The 25,620-nt window shown below is 30.1% G+C and overlaps 2 protein-coding genes and 2 long non-coding RNA genes across 4 annotated transcripts; all 4 read right to left on the bottom strand.

Moving 5' to 3' along the window:
- Positions 1-1,568, bottom strand: LOC128999551 (uncharacterized). Its single transcript, XR_008491302.1, has 3 exons — positions 1,496-1,568; positions 593-728; positions 1-153 (listed from the first exon to the last, which is right to left on the bottom strand). It is a non-coding gene; the product is annotated as an uncharacterized LOC128999551 (long non-coding RNA).
- An 8,705-nt stretch (positions 1,569-10,273) lies between these two features.
- On the bottom strand, positions 10,274-14,505 carry LOC129000683 (uncharacterized). The gene is made up of 5 exons (XM_054427645.1): positions 14,389-14,505; positions 13,149-13,257; positions 12,090-12,163; positions 10,841-10,976; positions 10,274-10,380 (listed from the first exon to the last, which is right to left on the bottom strand). Exons 1-5 carry the CDS (start codon positions 14,455-14,457, stop codon positions 10,274-10,276), a joined length of 495 nt encoding a protein of 164 aa, XP_054283620.1. The 5' UTR covers positions 14,458-14,505.
- A 490-nt stretch (positions 14,506-14,995) lies between these two features.
- LOC128999767 (uncharacterized) lies at positions 14,996-15,800 on the bottom strand. Its single transcript, XR_008491320.1, has 2 exons — positions 15,667-15,800; positions 14,996-15,182 (listed from the first exon to the last, which is right to left on the bottom strand). It is a non-coding gene; the product is annotated as an uncharacterized LOC128999767 (long non-coding RNA).
- A 3,121-nt stretch (positions 15,801-18,921) lies between these two features.
- LOC129000682 (uncharacterized) lies at positions 18,922-23,883 on the bottom strand. Its single transcript, XM_054427644.1, has 5 exons — positions 23,815-23,883; positions 23,442-23,538; positions 22,808-22,881; positions 19,919-20,051; positions 18,922-19,072 (listed from the first exon to the last, which is right to left on the bottom strand). The coding sequence occupies exons 1-5, from the start codon at positions 23,881-23,883 to the stop codon at positions 18,924-18,926; spliced, it is 522 nt and encodes a 173-aa protein (XP_054283619.1). The 3' UTR covers positions 18,922-18,923.
- Positions 23,884-25,620: the final 1,737 nt, after the last annotated feature.

Below are 25,620 nucleotides of genomic sequence, written 5' to 3'. Positions count from 1 at the left end.
ATACATTTAAATATAGACAAAGGTTTACAGTGCACCCACAAACATTAGGCTTCAGTACATCTTAAACTTTTGCATTCCGTTTTTCCAACTCTTCTTTGTCTCGGAGTTCAGCACCATAGGACCATAGCACGAGCGAAAAGTATATTGTGATCACTGAAATAAAATATTATACATACAATAAACACGAAAAATTTCCTCTTGAAAATTATATGCGAGAACAACTAAAACTAGAGTTATAAAAGTAAATAGATTACTAACTAGAAAATAATCTTGAGTGTAGGATCATAGTTATTATGAATGTTTGAATAAGAAATTAAGCTTTGTGTACGTCAACATGAACATTGTTTTTTAAACATCTGTGTAATCAGCACAATAAGTTCACACAAATATGTCAACACAATAATTGTGTTGACATATTTATGATGACAATTATGATGATATTTGTGATGACAATTATTGGAGTGTCCAATCGAAATCAATCACTAATACGCTCTCTTATATGTTTCAAGTGTTAATTGACCAAATGTTATTTACTCTTCGTATCTTTATTTGTAGGATCTTAATTTATATTCTTATATGAATATATACTTACATATAACAATTGAGTAAATGGCTAAATCGTATTTATTCTCATTCACAACGAAATATCTGACAATTGCTTCAACCCATGTAAAAATGGCGAGAACCAGAAGACACGTTGCTGCCGTGAAGAAGTAGTGAGCAGCTTTCTGGAAAATATCGTTTCCAAGTCATCTTACTATAAAAAAGCGATTGAAAAGGCCAAACCTATAACTACATTATATTACACTTAATAAATTACTAACTTACTAAATTTAACAATTTGCCAATACATTGAAATTATAGAAATTGTACTTATGCCAACCTGCATAATTCAGTTTTCTGACTGGATTTGTACCCAAATATTTCTATAAAAAGACATATATACACATATTCTCCTTTTAAATCACAATGTGACGAGTACTATGGTTTGTTGCTACGGGGAAGGTAATACGTGTTTCTGGCGAAATGTTAATAGTATGGGGCAAAATAAATAATTTTGGCTAATTTGCTTTACTCATAAAACCATAAGCAAGCAAAGTAATGCAGTTTTCTGTTTTTTAAAGAATAACATGTGAAATTTAAATGAAAAGTTTATTTTTTTCATAACTTTTAACGGTAGCAAAATGCTTCAATAACAAAATGATTTGTTTTCAAGCTGATGTTTTAATTGTAAACTAAAAAATCTATGTATAAACAATTAAACGAACAGTATTGTTGGCCTATGTAAACATAAATATGAAAAAGGTGTATCGGCCTAAAGTCTAGGTCTCAACTACGGCAATATCGACTTTCCTATAGTGACATTTACTTACAGTAGTTCTTACACATAGCAGCCTATGGTTAAAAATAACCCTGTTAACCTATTTTCATATTCTTTCTACATAATAATAAAGCATTAAAATTATAAGAAAAAAGATAATAAAAAGGTAAATACCCTCAAAACTCCCACAATCACCACAACAGATATCAAGGCTTCTAGAATTCCAAACAGCACCAGAAACCTGAACCCTACATAATGATTTAATTATGTTATTTGTATATACAAAGGTTATACAGTCATATAAAAATCTGAATGCCAGTTACTTGTAGATAACTATGATACAAAAGAATCACCTCTGATTCAAATGAGCAATTAAAAATAAAAATTTTTCTTAGTTCATCATAAATAGTTACTATAGCATTTTTTTTCCTTTTTATCTTAAGCTAGATGTGCGCAAAGGCATGTCTAGTAAAAAAAAAAAAAAACACACTTGAAGTATTGTAAACCAGTATACAATTATGGGAAACCTTTAAAATATTATTTCGAGAGAAATTTATCTTTTCAACATTTTTTTTCTTCTTATGGAATTTTTTGCTATTCCTTTTATAAATAGGCAATATTGTTTATGGTAAATCATATTACTGTAATCTTAAAGAATCCTATATTGAAGTTTGTTTATGTGCTAGTTTTATTATTTGAGTTGATTAATGATAAAACATTGCCATATATACACGACAAGTACAGGCAAACGGAAGATATGTTTAAATATATAATGATGTCTTTAAGCATTCAACGTTATTACATTTCCATATATTAATAGTAAACTTACATGACCGGTGGTACCTTAACTCTCTACCCGTCAATATGAAATCTCCTCCCAACTCATTATTGTAGGTTACTACGAGATATGCCAACCAAACTACGGATACAATCTGTAAAGGATTTTGCACAATAGAAGATTATATAAAGTAGTCTTGTTTTCATACAGATTATCTCCCAATGAATCACAGAAACACAACATAATCATTATGCTAACATGACATGTGATTTTAGCAGACATTTTGGTAAACCCAGAATACAACTAAAACTGATTCACAAGAAAATGTATATTTATTTACAAATATTTACCAAAATAATCTCCTCTTGGTGTAAACCGTTTTTATAAACCTAAATTAAGCACACATAAAATATACATTTTTCATTAAACCTAGTTTTGGTAAATGTGTTTTTATATACTAGGTTTTAAAAGGTAGAAACAACAATTTGCTATCCAATAACTTAAATTTTTCAAAACACTCATTGTACCCATTGTCCAACTCATGATTAAACAATGAAAAGGTGATGCTGTTATTATAATAATGTTTGAATATTATAATGACATAATCCATCATAATCATTCTTCCAATCATGTACATGTCAAGATTGTAAAATATTAGTCTGGTGTAATCAAATGTCTCACAAAATAATAATTTTTTATGACATTGTTACTTACAGAGCCTGCAACACCTATTAGAGTACTGGCCAAGCGCAGACTTACACAAAACAGGCATTTTGAAAGTGTGCAAACCATTTTAAATTTTTAAAAACTTACAAAGAAAGATTCAACTCAGCACATAGCAACAAGCTATCAATGTTATTTCATACATTTTCACAGCTGTGATATAGTTTATTGTAATTAAAATATGTTTATTTAGTGCATCATTCTATTATGGTGTTGTTGGAGTAAGGTAAACATGTCAATAAATTATCGATATCCATAAGGATCCTGGTCGTCCCATTCATCGTCATAATAATCAAACACTTCTTCTTCTTCTAGCAGTTGTTGAGCGTAGCTCCAGAGAATTGAAGTGAAATAGAGAACCAAAACTGAAATAAACTTGAACTTGTGATATAAGTTAAACATCTAAAAATAAATATAACATACAGGGTGAATAAAAAGTCAAGACACCCCCACCATCTAATATTTTTCCAAGTAAATATACAGACATATCCTTTTGGGGGTCGTGCAATCTTAGCAGGAAGTTTCATTTTGTGATTTTGAAATTTTTGAGTGTCCCCCCAAAAGGGGGATTTGGGGGGCAACTCAAATATTTTAAATGTAAACCCCATTCAAGTGACACCTCCTTTTGAAGTGTTTACAAAAACTTAAAGAATGGTGAAACCAGAGTTCGCTATCTCTTCTTTATCCAAAATGGTAGCCAATATTACCATTACGAACCAATTTTACCATTGATTTTCCACAACATTTCATGGGCTACCATGTTGGATAGAGAAGATATAGCGACCTCTAGTTTTCACCATTCTTTAAGCTTTTGTAAACACATTAAAATGAGGTGTCACTTGAAGGGGGTTTACATTTAAAATATTTCAGTTACCCCCAAATCCCCCCTTTTGGATGGACACTCAAACATTTCAAAATCACAAAATGAAACTTCCTGCTAAGATTGCACGACCCCCAAAAGGATATCTCTATATATTTACTTGGAAAAGTATTAGATGGGGGGGATTCACCCTGTATTTAGTTAAACGTTTATCTCCGTTCTATGACTATGAGGAGTGAGCCAATCTAGTGTTAGAGGTTGCGGGTTCAAATTCTGCTAATAACCTATTTATGTTATATAAGTGATAAAACTGCAACCCCAAGTCCTAGCCTGAAGCAATGTGAAAAACAATCCCGGGCTAGAACCTGGCAATGTTAGATAAAAAGATCAAACAAACTCTCCTGTGAATTTAATGTTCACTTAAAATGCATTTCTGGTGAATTATAAAGCCTTGTGGTAACTTTTTGGATTTGTGAAAACTGTTGATGTTATTTTTAATTTAATTCATGGAATAAATATCTTGAACACAGCATTTGATTTACATTGTTAGGTTTTAAAAACCTTTTAAATAAGGCTTGAAAATGTTTTTCTATTTAACCATATAGTATTAATATTATGTAAATAATGATCATGTTAATTAGAGTTTTAATTAATGAAAGAGAGATTTTTTTTTTTAAGAGGTTGGCGGCCTCTTTTAACCTTGCATTTGCCCGTCCACATAGACTACAGATCTGTGCGTGGAACGTATCCAGCAAAGCAAGGGGTGAACCGGTACAGTACAAAGGTGAACTGTACTGATAAAAGTTTGTGGCAGTGACCAGGATCCAAATCCACGACACTACTGCCTTGGGCCCAAAGGCCGCGACGCTACCAACTGAGCCACCGACTCACCTAGTTAGTTAAATAGTTTTAAAGGGCATATTGGTGAAAAACTCACATTATTCTTATTTTGAAGAGAGTAAGGTCAATATACTTACAAAACGAGAGAACAGCTGAAATCAACCCCTGAGATCCGATACCCGAGGCGGCAAACCTTATGAGTTCAACAATAATTTGAAAGACGAAAACAGAAAACAATGTAACAGCTGCAGCTATTAACAGTCTGGGCAATTCCTGTCAAACATTTCACTATTAAAATGGTGATTGTGAGTGTTTAATTTGATAAAAAGTAAAAAGTATTTTTTAACATTCAAGTTGTTTCTCTTTATTCTATAACTGTTTACAATCAATATCATTGCTTAATTATTATTGACAACATATGTTAAACAAATTATTTTAAACAAAGACTTTTAAGTAAGTAATATACAAACATCTCCCTTTTTTAGCCGTCTTGACTGTCCTTCTTTTTTAACATAGATTTAATTTTTCTTATATGGTGTGTGTTTCTTCTTAAAACAACATTACTTTCTAATTTTACCAAATAAGAACGAGGTTCCGGTAATTTTTTAAAAATCACACCAGGATTCCAAAATTTGGTTTTAATATCCTGTACTAAAACCTCTTCTCCAACTTGGAATTCATCTTCTTTTTTCAAGGCTGATCTGTTATACATTTGTTCTTGATACCTTTTGCTTTCATTTATGCTTTCATGTACCTCAAAAGAAACTGTTTTAGGCTGTAAATAACTGTTTGGTATAGGTAGTTTTGATCTTATGTGTCTGCTGTTTAAAAGCTGAGAAGGTGAATAGTCCAGGTTTGCAACAGGTGAGTTTCTATAATTTAATAAGAAGAGTTCAAAATCCTGTTTACTTTCAATATCATTGCTTAATTATTATTGACAACATATGTTAAACAAATTATTTCAAACAAAGACTTTTAAGTAAGTAATATACAAACAGTGAGTAAAATCTGGAGTTAAAAATCTAATTGAATATAGAAAAGATATATATTTAAAAACAAATAAGGTACAGTTAACTTGTAAAAATGCGCACTAAGTAATATATATTCTCAAACGAAAATGTTGGGATTAGGTTTTGACAAAATAGCTTTGATATAGCTGGTGCAATTATTATTTAACATGAAGATCTATCACTTTTGTTTCGGATTAATTTAGCGATACTTGGTATATACAAATTGGATACCTTTTTCTCTAAGTTTTTCTGTGTATATATTTTTTGTTTAATACGTACACTCATCCATCGTCCAACATCAATCTATAGTTTCCTCATAATTAAGACTTTATGCAAGTAATGCTTATAAGTTCGATTTATAGGTACTATTTGTCACATACCTCTTCACGTTTTGAATTAGCATTAAGTTTTCGATTTTGTTTAACACTTCTATCAAATATAATGGTTCAATCATCCCTTGGTGCGCATAAATCAGTTTAAACCGTGTTAAAAGTGTTCAGGCTACCATAGTAAATAACGTTTTGAAATTTAAATTATAGAGAATAGACGAATTACTGGAAATATGTCAAATGTTTGTAATAATAAATGTTTTTGTAGTTTAGGATAAAGTTTAATCCTTGAAGCCCTTTGTAAGCGTGGGTTTGTTTTAAGGTTGCAAGGTATTAATCATACTAACCTTCCAAACAGCCATCAAAATAACCAGTCCAGCAATGATTTTCAAAACTTGACATACCAAAAGGATAACAAGAACTGAAAGAATTATTTTTTTATTAAATATCAATAAACTTTTAATAATACATTTTAAGACTATACTTACCCAATTTTTAGTTTTAACTCAATTTAGTTAATTTAATGTTAAAGTATTGTAGTTATTGCCCGCTAACTATGTTTGTTCATAAAGCGATATCTAATATATAAAATCTTTTAGTTTAAAACTAGCAGTAGTTTAAAACAATAGTTTTTGTTTGGAGACCATTCCATTTACAAATTGGTCTCGATAACCAACAATATTTCCAAATAAATAAAAAATGCAGTAATCTTTTAAAATATGTAAAATTTGTAACAAATGTTCAGCAAATACTTAAATACAAAACACCTTGCAGAGTATTATGTTTAAACTAAACTTCATTTTTTAAACGGTTCAAAGTTATAACGAACTTTGTTAACATACCAAAAATATTTTCATATTTCAGAGAAGTGTTAAAAGAATTGCACAAAATAGTTTAATCAATGTGAACAATCAACGGTAAAGTTAATGTGGACGTGATGAAGTCTAAAGCTTGAACATGCCTAAGTTAGCTACTCTTAGTTAATTTTAATATATAGGGTGTCCACAACTTCTCGTACGATCTATTAAGGTCTCATTCCTGAATTAAGACTTAACTTAAATATCATTTTCAAAACTTTGAGCACTCAAAAACTACCCATACGTACAGCCACCATTGTTTAACAAAACGTTTTTAGTTAGATAACAATAGTCTTAGTTAAATACAAATTTGTAGATAGATTACTAACGTAAAAAACTTTTTTGAGAAACAAAATATTTTCATATTTTTTAGTTGAAAACATAAGGTAGGTAATTTTTAAAACATTTAAAGTTTGAATAAGATAAATACTACACAGTTAAACAAAAATACAATAGCAGTGACTAATTTAGACAATTTTGTTTAACTTTTGTCGATACTAATTTAAATTTTTTTTATAAAAGGGACAATTCATTTTTAGGACACGATATATCAACCCAATACCTGTGTTCATTGGGTTACATCCTTCCTAGTTAGCTAAAACAATCAGCTGTTTTAATTGCTAGTTATGCAATGAGTGCATATTTCTTACATAAAACATCTTACAATCCCCTTTTCTCCCTTATCACCTATGTAGATTATGTTATTTAAAACAAAAAAAATAAACAGCCACGATTTTTAAACTAATCGTGAAAAGTTTTTTTTGAATATAGGGTTTAACATTATTAATCTATCAAGTTTTGTAAATCTTAAGCTTGATATTTCAATTTGTCTTTAGTCCATGAATGGTACCTTAATTTATTGAATGGTAATTGAATGGTCCATGATTAGTAGTGTGTTCGGGAACACCCTATATAGCTGATAAGCCCAGAATGTACCAACCAATCTTGCTTCGAACCCAGGTGTACACATTATATACTTACATTGTTTTACATGACGTTTTTGTTTCACGTTTTCTTCATCTTCATTTTCCTCCTTTCTCAAATACTGAGCCTCATATATTAAATACCCAAGAGTAATAATGCTAGATATCTGAAAGTGAATTTCTTATGAAATCATTGTGTTAAGTTGTTAGCTAACTAGAAGATTATGGGAAAATATTACTTACAATGATTGAAACAATTGCGCTATTATACAATTAAAATTAATTAGGTAATAAAAAGCTTCAGTAGGGGGGGGGGAGGTTTCTAGTCGATGCAAACTTTAAACAGAATGTACAGTAGGCGAGCTATTCTAGTAGAATGCAGGGTTTTGGTCTGTGAGGTCCTGGTTTCAATGATACTATTTACGAATGGATTTTACTAAGTGATAATGCCACAACAAATTTAAATTAGCCAGAATAATGTGTAAAACGGTGCCAGCCTAGAGCCCAGCATCCTTAAGAAGAAAAAAATGTAAATCCTATACAGGGTGAGTCAGTGAAACGGACTATTTTCTTATAACGTTAGTGAGTAGAGGGGAAGAAGGAAAGGGGCCGAGTAAGTTACCCTGGGTTCCCAACCTCTGGAAGTTTAGTTGCCATACAGCTTTAGCGTTGGACCGGACCACAGCGGGGTTTTGCCGTCAAGTCATTTGATCAAAACAGTAAAAGTTATGTGCGTACACCACATCGGGCCTTGCGCATTCATTTTGGTCTGCCCCCTCAAGTTCAATCGAGACATGCAATTCAGGGCTGAAACATGGAAGAAACGGGACAAACCACAAAAAGAAGATGTGGGAGTACCAGAACTGTGCGGACACCCGAAACATTTGAATCAGTTTAACGATTGCCAGAAGTCCCTGTGGATCTGGCCGACGGCTTAGCAAAGCATTTGGACTTTCCGCGCCAAAAGTGAGGCGAATTTTGCATTAAGATCTTAACATGCATCCGTACGAAATTCAGGTTGTGCAAGCCTATAATATGGGTGATTTTTGATCTTGCATTACTTTTTGTGAGCACATGCTTCATCTTCAGCTAATGCAAGATGACCCAGAGCTAATTCACAGCCTATGGATTAGCGATGAGGCTCATTTCCACTTAACGGGACATATCAATAAGCAAATATTTGATATTGGTCGGTCAACAAGCACTTCATGAATGGCCATTTCACTCTAATAAAGCTATGGTTTGGTGTGCCGTTTCTTCCCTTGACATGAAATGGGGATATTGCCTGGCCCCCTTGATCCTCTGACCTCAGCTCCTGTTTTTTTTGTGGCTTGACTAAAAGTTTAAGGAGTTGACTCTGATATTATTTTCAAGACTTGATGCTTGTTTTGTTGGTTCAGCGCAAACTGAATATGCATATGTTTGGAAAGCTTATAAAATGCCGCAATTTTTAACATATTGCGACACTTACTTGTATGCAGAGTGTGAACAAATGCAATTGACCAATGTTTTTTAAATGTTTATCAAACATCTTAATTTTTATCTTTGAATCTATTTACAATGAAGTTTTTACAACTGATCCTCTGTCATTTTGTATTATTCTTATTCAAAATGTAATGTAGAACACGAAAATTACAGTATCTACTCAAATCCATTTACAGGTAATTGAGAAATAGCTGTATTAAGTTTAAAAGCATGGTTATATTTTGAAAAATATAAAATAATTCTTTGGGAAGCTAATTTTTTGACTTGGAACATTTTATATGCATCATCATACTGCATTTACTTTTTACTTACACCAAAAAATTTGTGTCACATTGAGTACCAATCACCCTGTATAAAATCCTCAACAGTAGCTTTACGATTTGTTCACAGCTTTTACACAATACTCTCTTAGGTAGGCCTATATTCAAGATTTTCATATACCTAAACCGTAGTTTAAAAATATAAAAGCATTAGATTTGGTACGATTTCAAAATAAAAATGATTAAATATCTAATTTAGTTTGCCCACTCTTACCACAGCATATAAACCAATGAGAAAACTTCCTGTTCTCAATGACACACAAAAACAACATAATAGGAACATCGTTTCAGAGTATACTGTATGTAGTGTTAATGCATCTTGTTCATTAGAAGAAGTCCACGTTAAGTTGTACAGCACAAATAATTTTTAAGCACTTCCTAGGTAACGGTATAGAATGTTGAAATTAATCCATTTTCATCTACTTATTATTCTTTGTTTGAAGTTTTTTTCTTGAACATAGAAGGTTTCTTTTATTTTGAGATTACCAATTACAGTGTAACTAATTGTTGGCAACAATCATTTGCATGGCATTTCCGAAACAATAATTTGTTCTCAAAACACCTAACAAATTACAGGACTAGTAAACCTACGGAAATCCCACCCAACGAAAGATCTGATAACTTTATAATTCTCCAGGAAAAATTCCACACTGAAAACAACATTTCTTATACAGACGTTCACATTTATATGATCATTGCATGTTATATTTATTTCAGACTTGTTTTCTGTCAGTTGCTGTTGGTAATTTCATATAACAGTTTACAGTAACAGTATGGTTTTTGCAATAAAAATAAATTTATTAAGTGCAACATTCGTTTATGGTGTTGTTGCTGTAACGTAAATATGTAAATAGTTTACTGATGTCCTTAAGGATCCTGGTCAACTGATTCGTCATCATAATATTCCCATTCTTCTTCTTTTATTAGTTCTTGGGCGTGACTCCAGAGAATCAAAGTGAAATAGAGAATCAAAACTGAAATAAATAAATTTAAAAAAATCCACGCTAGTATAACATGCTTTGTACATAAATAACCTGAATTATTGCGTAGTAAAAACAGTTTTTACTTGTTTGTTGTCGATTTAATATTTTATGATTGCATAATTTCTGTAATTTTTTGTACAACAGTACAATAAGACTGATACTTTTGTACTTTTATTTCTTTCGGGGAATAAATATTTAATAAAATAAAATAATATTTTATTTATAATATTATTACTATAATTAATATTATTACTTTATACTGTTATATTTTACAACTGTTTAATACATTAGAGTATATTTATATTTAACTATTTCATATTCATTCCAACTATAAAAAACCCAATGCTAAGTTGGGAGAGTAAGAAAATGTTATTGCTATTTTGTTTATTTTGCCAAATTGTAAAAAATTACAAAATTATCTTATCACTAGAAAGCGAAATCGGATACTTACATATTGTGAGCGCAGCTGAAATCAACCCTTTAGTCCCATTACCTGTGGCAGCCAACTTTATGAATTCTACAATAAGTGCATGGACGAAAACCGAAAAGAATGAAACAGCTGCCACTATTAACACTTTTGGCTTTTCCTGTCAAAAGTTTTACTATTAAAATGGTCATTTTATCGTCAAATATTGAAAAACCTTTGTGAAAATGTGCAATTAAAAAATTATTTAATAATACAAGAGCTTTATTCTTTAAAATATTCTAAAAGTACACCCATTATGGTGTTATATTAGTTTCTCATGAAAAATGGGACTTTTTAGAAAATACATGGCAATAGCTTAGACAATAATTATTACTTATCATGAAGACTAAGCACATCTTGAACGATGGTAAATATTTAAAAATATTATAAAATTTCCTAAGTTTTTTCATGTATATGGTTCAATGTGTACACTCTTTGGTTCATTATACTGCAATCTATGGTTTTGCTTATTATGAATACTTTAATGCAAATAATGATTACGAATTAAATTTATGGGTAGCATTTATTACTTATCTAGTTCTTCCATTTTTATTTGGTATTTTAGGGTTAGTTTCTAATATTTTAAGTTTTGTTAAATACATAACAAAACATATTATTATGTTAAATAATATAACAAAGGTCGTATGCAACAATTTGTTCTATAAACAAATTTTATCGTAAATAAAAATAACTTTTAACCCGTTCTATGTGTTCAAGCTACCATAGTTGAAAGCGGACCGAACTTAAAATCCAAGATAATGTATAAAAAACTGTAAGTACATTGACTTATAAAATTATATACTGTTACATAGTTTTAAGAGCATATTTTATTAATGTTACCTTTTTTATTGGCTGTTACTTTTTGTTCTTAAAGTTGATGTTTTTCTATGTACTAAGGTACATTTCCTCATTGAGGAGTTACTATAATTTAATATAAAAACATAACCGTCAGTGTTTATACGTTTGTGAGGCACTATTTTTCATGTAATTCTTTCTTTTAAGATGCCTCAATGTGGCAAAATGTACCCTAGAAACTAGAAGAACAAATATATGTTGTAAACATATGTTGAATATTTTGTAACTTCAGGAACAAAAGGCAACAGCCAAATAAAAAGTTAACTTTTTTGACTTTTGGTTTTGGTAAGATCTAAGGAGATTTGGATTATGTTCTTTCCTTTTTAAAACACTTTCGACAGGTTTGTCTTAAAAGTTTCAAAGTACTGAAAAAACTAACCTTACAAACAGCCAACACAATAGTTATTCCAGCACAGATCTTAAAAACTTGACAGGCCATTAGGATGACGAAAACTGAAACAATTGTTTTATTAATTACATATAATACACAATTATTTTAATAATACATTTTATAACTAATTAGTTGACACGTAAAACGGGCATTTCTATGTTTTACTTAGGGTAATCTAAAAAACTGCAAACAATGTGATTAACGAACCACAAAGTAAATAAGTTAGTATTAAAGTCTGCCTAGAAAAGTTGCTCTTAGTAATTTTAATAGGTTGTTCCCAAACTCTCAAATAGCATTTTGAAGTATAATTCCTGGACCAAACTCAAACTAAAATATCACACTCAAAATGTTTCATACTCAAATCTAAGATTTTTCGAAAGAAAATGTATATTTAGATAAGAATTTTTTTTTTTACCAAAGTTCATAGATTAATAACGAAAAGACTTATTGTAATAAATAGTGTTAACCTATTTTATACATAATGTATAGTAAAAAAAGGTGGCAGTTTCAAGTTTGTAAACTGACATCAAATAAAACTACATAGGTAAACAAAACTGCTGCGGTAATTTTTTATTTAGACAATCTTCTTACAAGATTTTCGATGCCAAAATAAAAAAAAAACAGTTTTTAAATAAGGGTAAAAAAACAATTTTTAAGATTCAGTGTAGCCTATCAACCAATGTGTTTTCCATAGCATATCTGATAGTTGGCTAGAATGTTCACCTCGTTAGATTTTTACATATCCAATGAGCAGGTCAGGTAAAGTATTTTTGTATCAAGTAACATTAAAATTCCTCCTTTTACTTATTTATGAACCGTACTATAGTTTCGTTTAACTCGTTATCTATAAATATATTTGAAAATCTTACATATATGTTATTTTACAACGTGTTATTTTAATTCCTAATTGGCCTAGGAATGATACCTTAAAGGGTAAATAGATTGTATGGGGACACCCTGTATAGCTGATATGCCCCGAAGCGTGTCCCATCAAGCTTTGATTTAACCAATACATAATCACACGTTACATACACGTTTCATACTTACATTGTTTTCTTTGAAGTTTTTGATGAAGGTTTTCTTCAGGTTCATTTTCCTCCTTTCTTAAATTCTCAGCCTCGTATATTAAATATTGCATAGTAGCAAGGCTAGCCAACTGAAAAAATTATAAATTCTTTAATTGAATTCTAATTTAATATTGTTAACTATCTGGAAGACTGCTAGATAAAAATTGATTAAACGAATCCGCTACGTAATATAAATCTATAACAAATTAATTTAAAAAGTCTTTGGTAAAGGAAACAGTAAACAAAACCAAATGTACAGGAGGAAACATAGTCTAGTGTTTGAGTGCGAGATTTCGTTTCCTAGGCCCCGGATTCAAATCCTGTTATTCAACGATGGAATTTACCTAAGTGATTAACCACGACCCCATTGGGGTAGTCTGATTAAAACGTACAACTGATGTGTGCTAGAGGTTTTAAAGTTAAGGCATTAAAAAAACTAATTGTGTATGATGAAAGTAGAGTAAGTAATATGTTGTTTCAAAATCGTTAACTTACTGATTTGCTGTTTTATACGTAAAGAATGGTAAAAATAATGTATTTTTGACTATAGAGTACGTTAAAAAGTAAACATTTCTAAATCACTTCAATTCAATTGTGTTTTCACAAATTCATAAGAACCAATTATTATTTTAGGGCAACACATTTTTATAAGATAAAGTATTACGAATCAGTAGTTATTAAAGCTTTAATTTTCAATTTAATAGTTAAATATGTATTTACTTGATAATTCGTCATTGCATTTTAAATAATTTAGATGCTGTTTGAATAAGAACATTTAATACATATTTCAGAATAAGCTTATCCAAACTATCTATCAAATGGAACTTGAATACATTGTTTAAAATTTTGTGGCAAACGAAATGTTTGTAAATTATAAAGAGAACTCATTGTACATTTATACTATAAAAAAGATAACGTTTTACAAGAACTCATTATTCCTATTCTCAATCATGCATTTGAAAATAGTTTTTATAACGATAGAGATAATTAAGTATTATAAATGTATGTACTCTTAACCATAGTAATTGGTGGTGGAGCTTTTTGTTATAAACCTTCACATAAAGCTCTGTCAGTTATATCATCGAAAAAGCTATTGGAAAAATCCAACAGGATAAAGTGATATGAAATTTTTAGGTTTATATATACATATACCTTTATATTGTCCTTAGCTTATAAATTTTTTTATTGTTTAAGGAATAGAAAACAAAACCAACTCTTACCACAGCATATACACCAATTAAATAACTTCCTTTCTTCAATGACACACAAAAGCAGCATTTTTTGAACATCACTTCAACGATGATGTTATTTTTAAAGGGTCTTGTAAACAGAAAGAGGATAACAGTACATGTTTTACTACACAAATAATTTGTAAATACTACCTTGGTTACGGAATGTATTTAACAAAATTAAAAATTTTTCTCTACATCATGTTTGGTTTAAATAGATCTATGTGTTTTGAAGAGTTACCACACATTTGCAATCATTATTGGTAACAGATAATGGCGTTGCGGAATCTAGAATTTAATCCCCAAGTACCTAATGAATTACAAGATTATTACAAAAACCTAGTCCAACGATGGATCGGAGAACACTTCCTTAAACCTAGTGAAAACCGATAATTCTACTATTCTCTAAAGAAAATGTCTGCAGTAACCGTAAAAATAATATTTCTTATATGCGATCACATTTAATGTATGGCCATGGCTTAGTAGAATTGAATATTGACACCTGAAACGTTTAGAGATCACTTTTCTTTCCTGTATTTGTGACTAACGTCTGACAAACATACCTGTTTTTGCATTAACTCAAAATGAAAATGAATAGTTAAAAATCAAAACTTAAATGTAATTTATTAACTAAATTTTAATTTCTGAACTAATTTTGTTCTTCGTGGTTGAACTTTTGTCCCCCTGATTTTCAGCTGTGCCAGTTCCTTCAGCAGTTGTCTCAGACCTGTTCTCTTTGAGTCGCCTCTGGTAATTCCATATAATGGGCAAGAGAACTATTACAGCTGGAATGTTAAAAGAGGTTTGCACATAAAAATGTAATACAATTTATTTAGAACATGTATTAATTACATTTGAGTGGCAATCAAAAGATATAAGCGAAATAATACTAGAATTTTGTGAATGCAAATCCTTTTATCTCATAAAAAAATAAAAAAACATTGCCTCAACCAAAGTCGATGAAATAATGGAATATACAAATTAGTCTAGGCTACTTTACCGTGTTATACGTTTTAGCTTTTATAGAGTGCTACGTATTGTAAATTTATAATGTTTTTAAGTATTATCCTCACCTCCAAGCAAAAATTACACCATGTTCAAATACGGTTGATTTGTATTTTCCTAATATATACAAAAATTTATAATTTATTACCTCGATTCAAACTGACTTACTACAAAAAGTATTTTTATTATTAAGTTGAAATAAACGATGGAAAAATATATTTTACCATCCTGTTCATTTAAAATATTTAAGCAATTTAATCATACCTGAGGCACAACTTGTAACTATAAATGAGTACCCTCCTCCCTCGGAAATCGATTCAATGGCAGACAGTAGGAGCTTAATCCCCTTAAAAACTGCATAAAGTACTGTAGCAGATTGCAATACCTGGGCATATTCCTAAAACACAATGACTTTTTAGATAAATACAATACTGTAGTACAAATTAATTATCACTATACAACTTTACCATGGTGTGTAACCTGTGCATATTCTAACCTTATATTCATGAACAATGAGAGAAAGGGAATACACCTTGTGGTGAAACATTATTTAATATAATTATTTAGTTAGTTTAACTATTTGGAATCAGTAACATAAATTATTACAATTCCAATGAAGATGAACGGATAGACAATTATATAATTAAATGCAAGTTGACTGACAAATGATATTCGTATTTCTCAGTAATTCTTGTAACCATTTATTTAAGAAGCTTTTAAAAGGTTTTAAATAATATTTTTGATACTGAAAGAATTAAGTGGAATTATTTAGTGTAATAGGCCTATAACTTCGTTAAAGAAATTTAAGGCAAACGTAGTTAAAAATATATGTTTTAAACATCTACTAAACTGTTACCCATAAAAATCACTCTTTATATTTTTTGATTAACATAATGTTAAGCAATCCGTACACATTTTACTTTTAGAATATTCTACCTACTAAATTGCATACTATAAACATAATTTTTATGCTATATTTTATATGCAAATTAACACATACTATTTTTTTACATATTTTTTCAATAAATTTTGTAATGTTTTACATTAACCAAACGGATCAACGAAATTAATTAATGTATATTGTGATGATACTCACTTACCTTCCAAACTGCAAATGTCATTACCATTTCTAATGAGACGATACACAATTGAATAACCTTTGCAGACATGACTGGAAAAAAAATATAAAAAACAGATTAAAAAATATGAATGATCGAACCGACAATGGTTAATATTATAAGCTCAACATGAAAACGTTTATCACTGATTCAACATCATTTAATTAGTTATGTTAAAATATCTAATTACAATATTAATGTAAGGTACATGCAATGAATATATAAACACTAATAAGTTTAAAATATGCATTAGGACAGTATATATAACAATATAACAGTATTCAATAACTGCAATTTCAAAGAAAGCTTATAAATAGAATTCATGACTGGTTTAGCTAATTTCAAACCATATCACTAAAAACAGTTTTCAAAAATTTTAAGCGAAATTGGTTCATTAACGTTTCCTATGAATAAGCACTAAGCTGAAAACTACACAAACATAACCTACGTAATCTTAAAAAAAATTTTAATTGAATAATATTAACAAAGAACTGCTTACATAAATATACATTAAGATGATCATTATTCTGTCCTTCTAACATAGGCTTGATAAGGTAGAGCTCACCCATAGTTTCACAACAGGAAGTCACCTAAAAAAAGAACATTTCCAAGCTATTTCCCTCAATTAATTTTAAAAGACTATTTTGAAATGAGTTGGTACAACCTTAATACAGTAATTAATAAGTTTTAAATCAAAATAAAATAAAATAAAAAAGATTAAGATTTTAATTTTAGCAGAAATTTAAACTAATAGACTGCAAACATATTACCCACAAATAAACAAAAACACGAAATGAACGATGCAAATCGTAATGGAATACATCCACAAAATAAATGTCCACATTTTAGGCAAACTCTGCAGCAACATCCCATGTTATAAACTGAAAAAATAGACAAAAACATAACACAAATTATGATTCTTTCTATTTATTTTAGTAGGTATTTTACTATAGTAACAACTTACTTTCATATACAATTATTAGTATGACGTAGCAATATTTAGTTTTCTAGAACCATACCTTAAACTTGTTGGCATTCGTTGTACATATATAATTTGTTTATATTAACTATTACTATGGATAGCTGTTTCAGGATATTAAAAAAGTATGCCAATTCCTTTAAGGCATCAGTTTATATCATATAATCGTAATTTTTCGCTTTTATCTTATAACTATAAATATTTTGAAGGTGGTTTGATTGATGTTTGTGTAAAAATAGCATATAAGACATTTCTAGGAAATGTAAGGCAATAAGATCTTGCAGTATACGCCTCTTTTTAAAACAATTATTACATTGTTTTAACACTATTTTAAATTTTTTTCTTGTCGCGTCCTTCATTTAACCGAGCACTGCATAACGTGGCAACGTAATTCATAGAGAATATATTATTTATATTTATTTATTCTAAAGGAATAAACTCATAAAAGAATTATTTCATTAATTACGTACCTTATTGTTTTCTGACAAAATACAAAACACTATTGATTTATAATTCAGAGCCAACTTGTTTCATAGCAACTGTTTTACTAGTTTGTATCCTTCATTGTGTTTTTGGTAAACAGTTTTAAGTACAAAGTAAATTTTTGCACAATGTACAATGCAGGCCTAAATCCGTTCAAATAAGTTGTATAAGGTTTCAAAATAAGAAAACATTAAACAATAACTACACTTTATAGCTCTCATTTAAATTTATTTAAACTCTTAGACCAATATTAATTGTTTTTTATGTTAGAAGCAGTTTTACTTGACTTTAAAAAACTAGGTAACAAAATAAATTTTCGAGGGTTGTGCTTTTTTAAAGTAAAGTTAGTTGTATCATCATCGTTTGTTAACATGTAGTGTTAACCTTTCTTGGAAAGTAACACATAATTGTTAAATGCACTGTAAAACCACAAGGACGCGCCAGTACCCCAGTGGTTAACATCTGAGACCTCGATTGTAAAAAGGACTGATTCAATTGCTGATAAAGCGTAAAATTTAGAATTTTGGACTGCTTTTCCTCCAAACTGTTTGTTGTTCTTTAGTCCAAAATGCCAATACCTTTAGCATACGTAATCATACAAGTATTCATAACTACTCTCAAATTCAAAACATTTTAGACTTTTTTTCCAAAACTTAAATCTATTTGAACCTCAAAGTTATATGTGTTGAACGAATCGAGCAAAGCAAAGGGTGAACCACTAGAGCAGAATTATGGATGGTACTAATGCATTCTAAACTACTACAGGAATCAATGAAGGAGTTATTTTGTTTTCATTGAAGTTATATAACTGAGGAAATAGTATCCACAGTCTTGCACTACTGAAACTAAAAATATACCACCTAAACATGAAATACCTCTCTAACTAGTTTTAAACCAAATCATTTATTTAATTCCTTCAACCAATTTACATTTGGGGTTTCCTAATTGTTTGGAGTGCATATAGACGACCGATGTCCAAACCTCTGAGCAATTTGAGCTATTTCGTAGTTTGCCAGAATATTTAACCTTTGGCTCTCCTCCTCATCGACTGCAAAGCTCCAAATGACGACAAATCCATAAAGGTAGAACGCTGTAAGGAAATTACATATTGTGTAAGATACAAAGGTTTATATGCCAGTGCAGACAACTTTAAACGAAACTATATAAGAATATGACAGACTTTGCTTCATACAACTTTAGGCTTGTGTATGATTTCGTCAATAGTTTATTTCATTCTACTCAATGAATCGTGCTAACTTTCCCAGACATATACAGACACATACGTTGCTATTTATATGTTTGAAATAAATGCATTTAAGCTAAAGACATTTGTCATTTGTGTACGTAAAAAAAGCTTGTCATCCTTATTAAGGTGTTATATCTTATATTTCACTATAAGTATACGCCACATCCACATTCAAACAATAAATCATTTATAGAATTTTAGTTTTAAATAACAATCATGTAGGTGGATTAATATTTGACATCTAAATAACATTGACATACTGTTCGTATTATGCAAATTAAATGCCAGAATAAAGAAACATATTGTTAATCATGTAGGCGTTTTACAAATAAATTGATAAACGGACTAAACATGTACTTTTAATTCAGGCTGATTAACCCGTTCTAATTGAGCTTGAGCTTGATCCAAAAAGTGTCACTCAATCCTTCTAAAATTGTTTGAACAGTTAGTCTTACATACTCAAAAACCTTCAGTCAAAATAATTTTGTTGACAATAAAGCATATTTTGGCACATCAAACAGAGATGAGGTATGTTTGGTTTTGCTTAATTATAGAAAGCACAATTAAAAGATTCTTCATTTTAAGACTGCAAAAATGTTATATGTGATGTTTTTTATTTAGTTTTTCGTTTAATTCATGACCATTTAATTAGTTGCACTTATAGAAAAAATATATACAAAAACAACTTACACCCATTTACGAAGAAAAACAAAAACGCTTCAATGTCTTGGCTGACGATCAGTCTGACAATGGCGACCACTAGACGAAAAATGGACGCTACCAGAAGAGCCAACGATGCATATTTAACTAATTTTATTTTATTCTAAAACAAAACAAAAAATAGTTTTGAATTAAACGTTTTTGGACTATTTCTCTTCACTGTGGCTATTCTTAGGGCTAAGTATCCCGTACGACATCAACCTCAAAGATTTTCAAGTTAAAAATTTCATGCATTTTTTCATTGTTTTTTTTCTTTCGCAAATTGGTTTCTGACTTCATCAATTCATGTGCCAAATAATATTTTACGCATAATTTATGTTATACATTGTGTTATATAACCGACACCACTGTATGATTGCAGCGTTGTAGTTTCTAACTGTCGGATTTGTTAACAAAGCTACTTGTTGTTTTGAGGAACGATGAAATCAGTGAATTCATTTAGTAAAAATATACTGGGTGGCCCATAAGTCAGTTGACGCTTGCAATTTTTTAATAATTTTAGCAGTTGGTACCATACACAGCTGTAATACCACAGCTGTTGGGAGTTGTGTTTAGTAATTGTTGTTGTTTAGTTTGAGGTTATGTTTGATAGTTATTCATGATAGTGTGTTCATTGTTATTCGATAAACAATGAATAGAAAGTTAACAACAGAACAGCGTGTATTTGTTTTGCAAACATGGTGAAAACATGGCCATAGTTATAGTGATGTGTGCAATTTGTTTGTAGAACGTTTTCCGAATGTTCAACCTCCATCTCGACAGTATATGTTGTTTTTGAGTTATGAATTAATAATAGACATGTATTCCATTTTGTTGTGTATCATTTCATTAAATGCAAATTTGTCAACTGACTTATGGGCCACCCAGATATTACACTTTTGGAACGTTTCTTAAATGGAAAATTTACAACTTTCAAGTAAAGTCACTAATCCGGAAAGATAGTATTTTATCACACTCTAGCACAGAATACAAAGCTGAACAATCTTACTAATATTATATAATATACAGGGTGTTCATTTGAAAACTTTCCATATCTGTTGTGTGCAAAGGTAAGGCTTTTAACACTTGTTTGTTCTCATTTCCCCCTAATTTGGACATGCCAAATTCAATAAAATTATTTTCAATTTTGAAAAATGCCCCAAAAGGGCCCAATTTGGGGGGTAGGGGTGCTTTTTGAGAAATTTTCAAATGTAAACATGGGTTGTGTGATACATTAATTTAAAGGTCTAATCACCCCGATCATTTTGGTGCAAAAAAAGTTTAATTATCTTTAACCGTATTTACAGGGTGGGTCAAAACGTTTTAAAAAAGGACTTTGAAGTTAAGTACCGTATTACCCTAACTACTGAACGGAACAGCGCCAAATTTCTTTCCAAGCTTATTCTTGAGCTACTCTTTAAGATAACTTGTAGTAAGGGCATTTTCCAAGTTATTTTCTAATTTTTAAAAATCTCAAATTTTAAGAATAAAAGAAAGCTGAAAACTCAAAATTCTTAAATAGCAAGGTATAACAAATTTCATACCACGTGAAAGGTCCTTTTTTAACAAACATTTTACGTATTTAAGTTTTCTTTCTATCTCTTACCGTTTAAAAATTGCAGTGGAAAAACATAATTTTCCATGGTAAAATTATAACTAGTTTTCTAATAAAACACATTGCACTTTGTTCAACGATGTAGTAGGATTCATAACAAATTGATCGACTACTTTTGCGTGTGTCAGAATTCATCTTGGACCCTTCATCCTGTTCTTTTCTCATTGGTAACTGAGCCAGTTTCTGAAAACTTCCTAACTAAATCATTTACAGCCATATGACTCAAGGTTATACCTGGATATCTATTGTTAAACACTTTGCAGTTATCCTGGAACACTTTTGTTATGACCAATAAGTAAAATAAAGTATATTTTTTTAAGTTTACACCATATTTGATTAGGTACTACAGGAAATTGTACTTTTGAAATTAGTACTACCATTGACTAGTCAATGGTACTACAGAAAGCGACCCACGCTTGGGTTTTTCTCATCAGCTATAAAACTTGTTTCTCACAAAGTAAAACGTAATGACTTGTTTGCCTATCTGCCTAAAAATAATTATGAATTGTTTCCTTCAGTTATTGCACCATTTAATGTGTCTAGAGACGAATTTTGGCTGTTTTATTAGAAAACTAGTTACAATTTTACCACAGAAAATTATGTTTTTCTACTGCAATTTTTAAACGGTAAGAGATAGAAAGAAAACTTAAATACGTAAAATGTTTGTTAAAAAAGGACCTTTCACGTGGTATGAAATTTGTTATACCTTGCTATTTAAGAATTTTGAGTTTTCAGCTTTCTTTTATTCTTAAAATTTGAGATTTTTTAAAAATTAGAAAATAACTTGGAAAATGCCCTTACTACAAGTTATCTTAAAGAGTAGCTCAAGAATAAGCTTGGAAAGAAATTTGGCGCTGTTCCGTTCAGTAGTTAGGGTAATACGGTACTTAACTTCAAAGTCCTTTTTTAAAACGTTTTGACCCACCCTGTAAATACGGTTAAAGATAATTAAACTTTTTTTGCACCAAAATGATCGGGGTGATTAGACCTTTAAATTTATGTATCACACAACCCATGTTTACATTTGAAAATTTCTCAAAAAGCACCCCTACCCCCCAAATTGGGCCCTTTTGGGGCATTTTTCAAAATTGAAAATAATTTTATTGGATTTGGCATGTCCAAATTAGGGGGAAATGAGAACAAACAAGTGTTAAAAGCCTTACCTTTGCACACAACAGATATGGAAAGTTTTCAAATGAACACCCTGTATATATTTGTTTTTTAATGTTACCTAAGTAAAAAAAATGAGAAAAATACTGACTTACGTGAATCAACCCGTATAAAATGACAATCCCAATAACGCACAGTACTGTGTGTAAACACAATGCCACAAGAGTCACTGAAACAAACACAATAAAACAAATAGTACACAATTGTAGAATAAAGAAATACACTACAAACCATAAAACATTCATGCTCTAAAGCCATTGTTACAGACTTTATACGTATCTTTGTAATACTCATCAATTTACAACATTAAATATGTAGGTTTGGCATGAGTCAACGTTAGCAAGTATCAATGGAAGGTTTTATAACGTCACATTAAATAATAAGTATTTTATAAAGTACAAGCTCAAAACATATTACAAACAAAGTGAAATATAGAGACAAAAAATACCTTAAGTCCAACTAAAATATTAAATAATTTCCATATTATTATTATTATTACAAAATAAAATACCCTGTCAGAGTATCCCATTGAAATTTATATCCATCTATAGTGAAGGTCAAATTTCTAAAATAATAGTAAAATATTCATTGCTAAAGTCTTTCTTTCATATTGTCTGTTTGTTTCTTTCTTTTTGCTTTGGATTTGTAGGTACACTATATCACAGAGATAAGTAGATGTATTAAATTGATAAAAAAGTCTACTATTTTGTAAAATTGTAAGAAGCTTACTGAAATCGAAAACCCCTTCGCTTGTAGATTCCATCCAAGTATCAGTAATCGTAGTCAACTCTTCAAATATATGAACAGCTCCGACGACACTACTTCCCTGTGAATAATAAAACTCACGAATAATAATAATCTTACGAACAATTTTAAGTAGTTTAACATAGTTTTTGATTTGTGGGATTCGAAACCTTACATTCAAGCAGTTGTTCAACTCCACTCATATAGCCACTAACTAGACCAGCCACTTCACTTGATCATAATTATGTCAATTTATATAAAAAAACTAATTATAATTTAATTGCTTCTTTAAAACTATACTCGCTTTTATGGTTCAATCTACACACATTCTAGAGCATAAAATAATGGATTTCCTTACCACAGTAACGCAGCCTACAATGTAGGAACCAAAAGCCAAGGAGAAACATCTGCAAAACCTTTTGCACATCTTCGGTATAGCACTTGACTTTTTCCTGAAATCATCTATTTATTAGACACTTACCAGGTTTTAAGAAAATGTCAATAAATAAATGAGGAAATGATTCTATCTCAGACTGGTATTTCCTATATTAAATCCCAAACCTTTATTATTTAACATAAATTTTACAGTTAGTTTCTACTTTAGAATACTTCATATATGAAAAAAACTTATAATTATGGGGAAATGATTTTGGGATATTAAGTTTAAGCTAAATACTATAAAACCACTAAAAAGCTAACCTTAAGTGTTCATCCAGTATAAGTAGGTCTTTTGGGTTGGACAAATCGGGCTTGACTTCTTGAGTTTGAAGTTCTTGTACGGAAGTGGAACTTGCAACTACCTATTAAAAAAAGTATAAAAAATCAAAAATGTAATTTATATTTAGGATAACACATGAATTTTAAACAATACTTAAACCAAGATCCGTATTGATAAACGTCTTAATCCAGCTAATATGTTCAACTGATCCAGTCTCTAAAGTGATTGTTTATAAAATGTCCATTTAATCAACTTCATTTAAAGTCTAGCACACTTATAGTAAAAAAATAAATAAGCAATAAAAATAATGAAAAACGGGGAGCATCAGTAAAAAAGGTTTGATATATAGCCTACCCCTAGAAGAAATGTTGTACGAGTTTGTTGTTTAACTTTTTTTGTTGTCCTAAGGACACTAGGCACGAGCCTGGGATTGTTTTTCACATTACTTTAGGCTAGACCTAGGGGTTGCGTCATTATCACTTAGATAAAATCCATTGGTGACTTGGCGGGGATCGAACCCGGGACCTCAGGGACTGAAGTCCCGCGCTCTAACCACTACGCCAGCTCGCTCCCCGAGTTTGTTGTTTAACTTAGCATTAACTTTAACATTAAATTTAATTTTAACAATGAAAAATTAACTACTATTAGTATAAAAGTTCATACCGTTTTTTCCATATTTTCTCTGCTGGCGATGGAAAACATCTTGGCCTTTGTAAGTTCCATACCCAATATCTAGAAACAAATTATATTTATGACTAAATAACACAAATCTTATGATCTCAAATAATTTTAAAACAATAAAAAACATAGTTGACGTTGTAGTTTCTTATGTGGTAACTATGTTTGAAAAAAATACAAAGATACTATAAGTCCAGCCATTGTTTTTCATTTAGTGACCTTTTTTTCATAGCATTGCATTATATTTTGAAATTTTATAAAATAAATAATAAAAAAAATCAAAAGACGTGTATCTTTTCAGTAATAACAAATTTAATAATGGAATAATGGTAAGAAATATTCCTCAATTATTCCTTTATGAGATTATAATTTGATTAGATGTTTCGCTTATACCATTGTGCATATTTTGAAATTAATGTGTTTGGACGGTTATTGTTAAATGAATGAGATCAGCTGGTTTTATACCAGACTCATATCAAAACCATACGACCGAGGGAAGCTGGGTCTGATTTTGAAAAATTAAAACGATTTAGTGGTTTCCCAGGATTGAACTGGTAACCATTTGATTACTATGTCACCTGACTGGAATATAATGTCTTGAGTTACGTTAAACCTTTGACTATTAATTAAACTCATAGTACCAAAACGATTATTCAATGTTCCGCAAACCATAGTTTGCTTACACAGCCATCACATTCATCCTTAAGAGAAATCCTGCTTACCCTGGTTTAATTGCAATAGTGTTCCTTCGATTGATCTGTAGCCTAC

This window comes from Macrosteles quadrilineatus, unplaced genomic scaffold (assembly GCF_028750875.1).
Source record: "Macrosteles quadrilineatus isolate MER2022 unplaced genomic scaffold, UCM_ALF_1.0 Scaffold_8__2_contigs__length_117827958, whole genome shotgun sequence".
In the NCBI taxonomy this organism is placed as follows: domain Eukaryota; kingdom Metazoa; phylum Arthropoda; class Insecta; order Hemiptera; family Cicadellidae; genus Macrosteles; species Macrosteles quadrilineatus.
This window is presented reverse-complemented; position numbering and strand designations above follow the sequence as displayed.